This window comes from Alosa pseudoharengus, unplaced genomic scaffold (assembly GCF_046254945.1).
Source record: "Alosa pseudoharengus isolate Yale_2024_CS ecotype anadromous, Long Island Sound unplaced genomic scaffold, YU_APseudo_1.1 YU_APseudo_1.1_scf_15, whole genome shotgun sequence".
NCBI lineage: Eukaryota > Metazoa > Chordata > Actinopteri > Clupeiformes > Clupeidae > Alosa > Alosa pseudoharengus.
Window position 1 is genome coordinate 36813876 of NW_027468620.1, and position 10743 is coordinate 36824618.

Consider the following 10743-nt stretch of genomic DNA (forward strand, 5'->3'; position numbering starts at 1 on the left):
GTGTGTGTGTGTTTGTCTACCTTGTATGTATGTTGTTTATGTGTGTGTGAAAGAAATTGGTTTGATAGTAAAGTGGGTGTAAGGCCCTTCCTGTTAGTGTTTGTGTGTACAGTTGTGTGTATGTGGGTGTGTGTATGGGTGTGTGTGTGTGTGTGTGTGTGTGTGTATAGGTTACGTAAACATGCTGAAGCAATGGAGAATCTACAGCTTTCTTAACTGCTGTGAGGGTCTGGACACACACTGACCACACTGGACTAAGACGTTTACAATCCGTAGGCCATTAGACACATTACTATGTGACCTTTCTGTCTAAACTCTTTATGGAGCCTTTAATGGTGGTGTCAGTTTATGCATGTGTGTGTGTGTGTGTGTGTATTTATGCATATGTGTATGTATTAGGGCTGCCAAGCGATTAAAAAAATTAATCTAATTAATTACATACTCTAAATTAAGTGCATGCATATTTTTTTGCTATGAACGTATTTTAAAAATATTTCAATTCAAATTAACTTTAATATACAGTGACTTGGCAGATGAGTGAATCAATGAATAGTCAAAGCAACATTAGGCTATAGGCTTCAAAGTTCAGGTATTAGCATAGAGGGTGGTGCCAGTTTTTAGCATATTAGCCTAAATGCAAATGATCGAAGTTTCCACTCACTGTCAATGAGTTAGTCGGTTAGTTAGTCAGACATAGGTAGAGTAAGTAGCCTAAACAACACTTCCGAACGTCTGGTCGGGAGTGGCTTGACAAGGCTGGCTGCTAGCAATATTTAGGCTATTATCATCAAGGGGTGTGCTAGCTGCTAGCGTTATTTAGGCTATTATCACCAAGGGGTGTGTTAGCTCGTACCTCCGGGTTGCTTTGTGTTGAGATGATTTTAGACTTGACACACTCCTATGGTATGGAAATTCCATACTGCAGAAGTAGCAGAGAACGATGCTCCTATCAACAGTTCCATCTAAGCATTTTTTAAACATATATGTTCCATTAAAGATATATGCTCCATTCACTGGACCAACAACGCTTTCTCATCTGCCTCCTACAGCCACTACAGTTACTGGATCAAAGGTCACTATGGAATGCGATTAATCAGAGTTCATTTTTTGAAAGTGTTATTTTTTCTGTGATTAATTAATCAAAATGAATGCATTAATTTGACAGCCCTAGTATATGCCTAAGGGCCCTATCATGACGCAAAAAACGCATTGGTCACTGGCGGATAGTTTAAACAAATTTCGGGGTTTTTTGTCCAGTCCATATTGGGTGTGGTTTAGTTATGAAAGGTTATGAAACGTCCGGGACATGGTGCAAGAAGGTGGGCCTTATGTTTCTTATGCAGTCATGGGTGTGTTTTAAACCAATGAGAATGGGCGTAACATCCTTTAAACCAATGAGAATGGGCGTAACATCCTTTAAACCAATAAGAGTGACATCTGTCATTCTCTTTAACAGCGCGCAGCACAGCTTCAAACAGCGCATCGGTATTTTGATAGTCAGCGGCGCCTTTGAAGGAATCTGCTTGCACACGAGACATCATGGAACAGTTATGCTTAACTAAAACTTAGCAGAGTATACACGCATTTGCACTGGTGACGTCTATTATTTGAACTCATTGGCAAAGTGAAACTAACTTCACCGTGGTCTCAAAGTCAATGACAAAGCAGTTATACACAGTTACTTACCCCAATAATGTTATAATAAGGACACTTATCCAGGACACTTATCCAGCAGTGGAGTTGCTGTCTTCAGCTGTGCTTCATATTGGCCTCTTGCCTCGCCTAATCACTTTTATCGTTTTTTTTATCGGCACTTTTACCAATTTGCAAGTGTTGGTGAATAACTACTCAGTGGTTGCCATGGTTGTGGACAGCTCATCAGGCACAGGAGGCATTGGGCGGAGTGGCGGGGGGCTTAGTTGATTGGTTGTCACCGGGATACAGAGCTAGAGTTCAGTAGGGTGACAGCCGCAGGAAAGAAGCTTCCTCTGAACCTGCTGGTTCGGGTGCGGAGAGACCTGTAACGCCTGGGGTGAGCAGTCTGTGGTTGGGGTGAGAACAGTCTTTGATGATGCTGCGCGCCTTACGCAAGCATCGCTTGCCCTGGATGGCCCCGATGGAGGCGAGTGAGGAACCAGTGATGCGTTGAGCAGTTTTCACCACGCTCTGCAGTGTGTTTCGGTCGTAGGCAGAGCAGTTGCCATACCAAACTGTGACACAGTTGGTGAGGATGCTCTCGATGGTGCAGCGGTAGAAGTCCACCAGGATCTGGAGAGACAGGTGGACCTTCTTTAGTCTCCTTAGGAAAAAGAGACGCTGGTGAGCCTTCTTGATCAGGGTGGAGGTTTTGAGGGTCCAAGAGAGGTCCTCAGAGATGTGGACACCCAGAAACCTGAAACTGGTGACACGCTCCACCTCAGTCCCGTTGATGAGAATGGGGGAGTGTGTGCTAGCTTTGGACTTCCTGAAGTCCAAAATGAGCTCTTTGGTCTTCTTGGTGTTGAGAGCCAGGTTGTTGTCAGTGCACCACGATGTTAGGTGCTCCTCTCTGTAGGCCGTCTCATCATTGTTGCTGATGAGACCAAATCACCGTAGTGTCGTCTGCGAAATTTACAATGGTGTTAGAGCCATGTACAGGTGTGCAATCGTAGGTGAAAAAGGAGTAAAGAAGAGGGCTCAGCACACATCCCTGTGGTACGCCAGTGTCCAGGGTGATGGTTTGGAGGTGTGGTTATCTAACCTAACAGAATGAGGTCTGTTGGTTAGGAAGTCCAGAATCCAGTTACAGAGGAAGGTATTGATACCCAGTTTACTGAGTTTGGAGGGGAGGATGGTGTTGAATGCTGAACTGAAGCATTCTCACATGTGTTGCTATTGTTAAGGTGGGACAGGGCAGAGTGAAGTGCCGTAGAGATGGCATCCTCTGTGCTCCTGTTCTGACGGTAGGTGAATTGGAATGAGTCCCATTGTAATCGTGTAATTCGTGTTTGCATGGATGTGCGCTGGTGCGCGCTCGTGGAGGCCCTTAAAATAACATATTTCGCCATGGACTTCTGACCAGGTTTTTCTCAATAGCGACTTTTAGACAACCTGCCAGACCCCTCCTTAGGTTGTTAATTACCACACCCCTTGGCGCATTGCTCAAAAAAAGAGAATAAAATAAGCGTTGTGCTGGGATAATAATCCGTTTGGTGTGTGTGTGTGTGTGTGTGTGTGTGTGTGTGTGTGTGTGTGTGACTGTAATCATGTCCCTGTGTGTGTGTTTCCTCCTGTCAGTGGTGACGTCACGGCCTCAGGACTCCTGTGAGTCAGGTGCAGACGCTGACACAGGTGCGGACGCTGACACAGGTGCAGGGGGGTCATCGGAGGCTCCTGGTACGGGGGTGTCTCATCCAGGTCGCCCAGGCAACACGCTCCTGGCCCGCCACAGCACGGACATCTGGAACATCGTGGAGAGCCTGTTCATCCAGGACGGGCCGTTCCTGGTGGTGCGGCTGACCGTCATGACCTACTTCGATGTCTTCCACCAGATGCTGGTCTTCTTCGCCATCAAAAACTTCCTGGTGGTCATCCTCAATCTGTACCGCCTCATCGTCATCTGCCAGGACTACAAGCCCTTATCACCCACGGCAACGCCACTCCAGGGGGAATGTGGGAAGAGAGGAGATTGAGAGGAGAGGAGAGGAGAGACACACACACACACACTCAGCACACTCATGCAGACGATAGGTAAAACAGAAACACTAACACACACACACACATACAAATACAAACACACACCATAAGCTACGTATAAAGTCACACACACACACACACACACACACACAGTATGAAAGCATAAGTAGTATGCAAACACACACACACACACACACAGTATGAGAGCATAAGTAGTATGCAAACACACACACACACACACACACACAGTATGAAAGCATAAGTAGTATGCAAACACACACACACACACACAGTATGAAAGCATAAGTAGTATGCAAACACACACACACACACACACAGTATGAAAGCATAAGTAGTATGCAAAAACACACACACACACACACAGTATGAAAGCATAAGTAGTATGCAAACACAACAGAAGGGCACGCATGGACACACACTCATTGCATTCCACTCACACACACACACACACACACACACACACACACACACACACACACTTGTTAAAGCCTTCCTCTTCAGTGCTGGATCCATTTTGAGGAGAAAGAGGAGAGCGTGAGGAAGAAGCAGAAGACGAAGGAGAAGAAAGAGCAGGATGAGGACAGAACAGGAAGAAGCTTCTGGGACCCACCTGATGGCTTTGTGGGTTTTGTAGTTTTTTTTAATCACAGGAATCTGGGCAAGTTGCCTACTTTGCCTTCCGTCCATTCACCTTATACCATTTTTATCTGTTTCTAATGACCGTGGCTGTGCTGGCCTTAGCTACACAGTAGAATGTGAAGCCAAAACCCACATGATTGGATGAACGTGTCTTTTTTTTTTACTATCTCGATGTCCGTTTATTTGAATTTTTTTTTTTTTTTTACTATCTCGATGTCGGTTATATTTTAATTTCTTTTTTACTATCTCGATGTCCGTTATATTTTAATTTCTTTTTTACTATCTCGATGTCCGTTATGTTTGAATTTTTTTTTTACTATCACGATGTCCATTATATTTGATTTTTCTTTTTTTTTACTATCTCAATGTCCATTATATTTGTTGTATTTTATATTTTTTATTGTGTATTTTGCACTTTTTTGCCTTTGTAAATAAGTATAAGTATATATACTCTTTTGATCCCGTGAGGGAAATTTGGTCTCTGCATTTATCCCAATCCGTGAATTAGTGAAACACACTGCACACAGTGAGGTGAAGCACACACTAATTCCGGCGCAGTGAGCTGCCTGCAACAATAGCGGCGCTCGGGGAGCAGTGAGAGGTTAGGTGCCTTGCTCAAGGGTACTTCAGCCATGGCCTACCGGTCAGGGTTCGAACCGGCAATGCTCCGGTTACAAGTCCGAAGCGCTAACCAGTAGGCCACGGCTGCCCAATCTGTACAGGAATCACATGACAGGACCCTCTTTATTTTAACACCTAAGGGAAACATACTCGAGTAAATAATTAGAGTTAAAGGTGATTAAAGGTTTTAAAGGATGTAAAATATCGTCACAAATTACTTTAATGTGTAGTAGTAATGAACTTTAAGTGAAACAGTCGAGCTACACTGGGAGTCCGACTAAAGCATTCTGTTTCGTGGAGCATAACAATCGTTTTAAAGGCTGGTCTAATTTTTTACGCCCACATCGCTCTCATGTGTTGGTGGAAGCCGATTGTTGCAGCAGACGCTCCGTGAACGAAATGCTTGTACAAAGCAGTACATTCCTCTCAGAAGTCAGTGATTGGACTGATCTCAGTGTAGTGCACACTTCCTTAGCCTCCTGAAAATAAGAATTTTTGGAACATTTGTGGGACCAGACGTCATTATGCTGCAAACTCCTTGCAACAACACTTGAATGTGAACTGCTTCCATTTGAGAACTGACCTAATAAACAGTAACTGTGTTAGGAAATTACACTCATTAGATCATATTTTATGGCTAAACACAATGCCAGGATATTTGTTACCATATTTACTAAATGTATTTTTGTTACATTTTGAGTACTTCCATTTTTTATGTCCAGTGGAATATGTTTCAATCTGTTTTAGTGGATGTGTATGTGTGTGTGTGTGTGGGGGGGGGTTGTTCATCTCCTTTACAGACGAAGGCACAAATGTAAATGCAACTGAGCTCCTCTATGGAACACACGAGGGGTCAGAGGTCATCTTTCTGCAGATGCCTGTGGTTGCACTGGGTGCATGAAACCATGTCAAAACAAAACAAATAGGTTATTTGTGTGTGTGTGTGTGTGTTGTATTGTTAATTGGTTGCGTTTGCGTCTCCTCCCTGACCATGTTGACATGCTCATTTTTTTAACTAGAATATGACATGCCTAACTGTGAGGCTACGAATAGTGACATTGATTGAAACTAATTTGTTAAAAAAAAAAAGTAGGCTATTGCACAAGGCAGGTTCGCATAAAATCATTATGACATGTAGCATTTTTTTTTATAACGAGCATCTGGTTTGGCGATGCAGAAACGCACTGTGCTTATTGTTTTTTTGTTTCTTCTAATTAGCTTACCATAGGCCTACTTTTTAAAAAAGGACGAGGACATGTTACTTGTTCAATTAATAGTTTGTTTGATGACAAATCGCTAAAGATGAAATTGGCCTCCCTTTCGGTCATTGTGAGAACTAGTGCAGTGCCCGTTCAAACATTCCTGAAGAAAACCCGTAGCTCAATTATGCCCACAGGTATGCCTGCTTTAAAAAAAGGATGATAGGGAAACATCATTCCAGCTAAGCATTCAATAATGAATACTGAATATTAATATATTAGCATATAATTAATGTGGCCTCTAATGTGTAATACATTTAGGCATGGCTGCATGTGACATTTCTACAGATCAGAATGACATAAGCCTAACAACTGTTTTGAGTTAAGGCTAAATGTGTATAGCTTACTGAATAACTTCCTAATGCTATTCGAAGCGTCAGTTTTGTCTAACGTTGGCTATGTGGTATTAGCCTATCGCTCGTTTCAATTTGGGACCTTGCAGTCGGAATTGTCGTTTGTATTCCAAAGTAGCCTGGGCTATTCGAAGCGTCAGTTTATTGCACATTTTATTTTGAGTGGTCACTATATACCCGTGTGTGTTTGTTGGCGTGTTGTTGCAAAAACAGCGAGCCACATACGAAATCTTAGGTCAGTCTGACAAACGGTCAGCGAGATAAAGTATGCGTGCCACAGACACACACATAGACACACAGACGCTTCTTGCTTTATAGATAAATGTGCGTTTTCTTTCCCTCCGATTTTTGAACGATATGCGACTTTTGGTCCTCGATTATCGAATGGCATTTTTGGCAGAAATTCACATCCCTAGTGTGTGTGTGTGCAAATGGGCTATTTGTGTGTATGTGCGTGTGTGTGTGTGCAAATGGGCTATTTGTGTGTATGTGTGTGTGTGTGTGTTTGCACATAGTGCTATTTGAGACTGAAGAATGTCTGTGGGGGAAACGGACAATTTTAGCCAAGTACCATCAACACGGACATAATGGAGAGGAATGTACAATACACACACACACACACACACACACACAGTTTTTTTTACAGTAAGAATCCCTTTGTTGCTGACAAACACACCTTCTGGACCAGTGCACATACACACTCCTATACACACTTCCACACATACACACTCCTATACACACTTCCACACATACACACTCCTATACACACTTCCACACATACACACTCCTATACACACACCCACACATACACACTCACATACACACATGTCCCCACATACACACACCTACACATACACACTCCTATAAAACACACCCACACATATACACACCTATACACACACGTCCCCACATACACACTTTCACACACACTCCTATACACACACCCACACATATACACTCCTATACACACACGTCCCTACATACACACTCCTATACACACATTTCCTTACATACACACAGTGTCCCTCATACTCTTTGTACAGGAAGACCACTCCTATTCTCTGGACACACACACACACACACACACACACCTGCATGTGTACATGCGCAATCAGTGAACAGCTTCCTCTGTGGTTCAAAACAAACACACACACACGTGACACAAACACACTTCTATCAGGGAACCAATAATAGATATGCACACACACACACACACACAAACAGTACAGAGTGGAGTGAGTGACACAAAGCCTTTACTCACAGCATTTAGACCCCACTTTGTACCTACTATGATGAGAAAAAATAATTAGACAGAAGATCTGGGACAAAACATTTATATATATATATATATATATAAGGTACTGAGCGTATATATGGATCATAAGGGACTGAGCGTATATATGGATCATAAAGGACTGAGCGTATATGGATCATAAGGTACTGAGCGTATATGTGGGATCATAAGGTACTGAGCGTATATGGATCATAAGGGACTGAGCGTATATGGATCATAAGGGAATGAGCGTATATGGATCATAAGGAGCGTATATGGATCATAAGGGAATGAGCGTATATGGATCATAAGGAGCGTATATGGATCATAACATAAGGTACTGAACGTATATATGGATCATAAGGTACTGAGCGTATATGGATCATAAGGAGCGTATATGGATCATAAGGTACTGAGCGTATATGGATCATAAGGAGCGTATATGGATCATAAGGGACTGAGCGTATATGGATCATAAGGTACTGAGCGTATATGGATCATAAGGAGCATATATGGATCATAAGGGACTGAGCGTATATATGGATCATAAGGTACTGAGCGTATATGGATCATAAGGAGCGTATATGGATCATAAGGGAATGAGCGTATATGGATCATAAGGGACTGAGCGTATATGGATCATAAGGAGCGTATATGGATCATAAGGGACTGTAATATGGGAAGTTTATTGTTTCGTTGTTAATCCTTTAGCTCTCTTGAGCTCTCAGTCATGTGCATCAGTTTGCTTCCCACCCTCCTCCCTTTCATCACAAGTGTTTATCCGCCACTGCCACCGGCCATTCATTATAGTGCAGCCACTGTGTGTGTGTGTGTGTGTGTGTGTGTGTGTGTGTGGCAGTCATTCAGAGCCAAGAGTACGGTCACTGAGAGATTTGTATCTCCGGAGCAGGAAATAGCCACTCAATCTGAGCACGGGTCTCCTGCAAGCAGAAACAATCATATCAATCCAAACATGCCGCTTCGACCGAGCTCACTTAGCACAGGGCACTTACGATAGTGTGTGTGTCAGATACAGCGGGGAAAATAAGTATTGAACACGTCAACATTTTTTTCAGTAAGTATACTTCCAGTGAGGCTATTTGCATGACATTTTCACCAGACATTTGTATTAACTGAGGTAATCCACACATATAAAAAAATCCAAACATTAATGTTCATAAGTAGAGTTATGAGTAAAAAAGTGGAATGGCACAGGGAAAAAGTACTGAACACGCTAAGAAAAAGCAGTACACAAAGGCAAGGAACGAGCTGGAATCTATACATAGTTAGAGAGTAATTATCCCTCCTATCTGTGCAAATTAATGTAAGCTGGGTTAGTACATATTGATGAGCTATAAAAAGGTTTTTCATTACCGTGTTGTCACACAAGAAACATTTATTGATGGGTAAAAGCAAAGAGCTCTTCCAAGACCTTTGCAACATTATTGTTGCAAAACATATCAATGGAACTGGTTACAGATGCATTTCAAAACTTCAGAATCATCCAGTAAGCAGTATTGGAGCCAATATCTGCAAGTGGAAGGAACATCACTGCATCATCAATCGGCCATGCACAGGATCTTCTCACAAGATTTCTGACCAGGAAGTCAGAAGTGTAGCCTAAGAGCCAAGGACCACTCCAGAAAGACTTTGAGGCATCAGGTTCAATTGTTACAGAGAAAATCATAGGTAATGCACTCCACCGCCATGGCCTCTATGCACGCTCACCCCACATGACTCCATTACTGAAGAAAAACATGTCGAAGCTCATTGAAAGTTTGCTACACAACATTTGATCAAGACTATGAAATACTGAGAGAATGTATTCTGGTCAGATGAAAGCACAATTTAACTCTTTGGATGTCATACTACACACCATATTTGGAGGAGAAATGGCACTGTGCATCACTCTAAAAATACCATACCAACAGTGAAGTTTGGAGGTGGAGGCATCACAGTGTGGGGCTGTTTTTCATCTCATGGTACTGGCAGACTTCATACAGTTGAAGAAATGATGAATGGAGCCATTTTTTCTGGGAGAATCTTGCCATTCACCAGGACAATGAGGATGAGACATGGCTAGACCTTCCAGCAGGACAACAATCCAAAGTATTCAGCAAAGGAAACTCTCAATTGGTTTCAGAGAAAGGAAATCAAGGCCCTGACTTAAATCCAATTGAACAGTTTTGGAAGTTACCTAAAAATCAGGATTTACAAGAGGGACCCCTGGAATCTTCAATATTAAAAGACTATCTGTTTAAAAGAATGGGCCAAAATCACACCTGAATACTGCGACTGATTAGTTTCGTCATAGAGGAAATGCCTTGAAGCTCTCATTACAAATAAAGGGTTTTCCACAAAGTATTTAAGAAATTTCAGTAGGCGTGTTCAATCATTTTTTCCTGTGGCATTCCACTTTTTTACTCATAACTCTACTTAGGGACATTAATGTTTGGATTTTTTAATATGTGTGGATAATACTAATGTCTGTAGAAAATTTCATGCGAATAGCCTCACTGGAAGTATACTTACTGAAAAAAATGTTGACGTGTTCAATACTTATTTTCCCCGCTGTATACTCGATAAAATAGTGTGTGTGTCAGATATATTTGATAAAATAGGGTGTGTGTCAGATATACTCGATAAAATAGTGTGTGTGTCAGATATACTCTATAAAATAGTGTGTGTAGGTCAAAATCCCTGTGCACAGCTCTTCTTGCTCCAGGTGCTGATGGTGTGCAGTATAAGTATTGAAAAGTCAAAAGAGTAGTATACATCGCACACTGGAGGGTATATTTTGCTGACTTTATTTGGCGTGAACAACGCGTTTCGCAAGTTGCTTCATCAGGTTCACGTTCCTGCAAAATATACCCTCCAGTGTGCGATGTATACTCTTTGACTT

The 10743-nt window shown here is 42.2% G+C and overlaps 1 protein-coding gene across 1 annotated transcript in view; it reads left to right on the forward strand.

The window, feature by feature from the left end:
- LOC143124656 (transmembrane protein 26-like) overlaps positions 1-4684 on the forward strand; it is a 28613-nt gene extending 23929 nt beyond the window's left edge. Inside the window, exon 7 of the mRNA XM_076286341.1 lies at positions 3277-4684. Within this exon, the coding sequence (XP_076142456.1) occupies positions 3277-3671 (395 nt within the window). The 3' untranslated portion in view covers positions 3672-4684. The remainder of the gene's footprint in view (positions 1-3276) is intronic.
- Positions 4685-10743: the final 6059 nt, after the last annotated feature.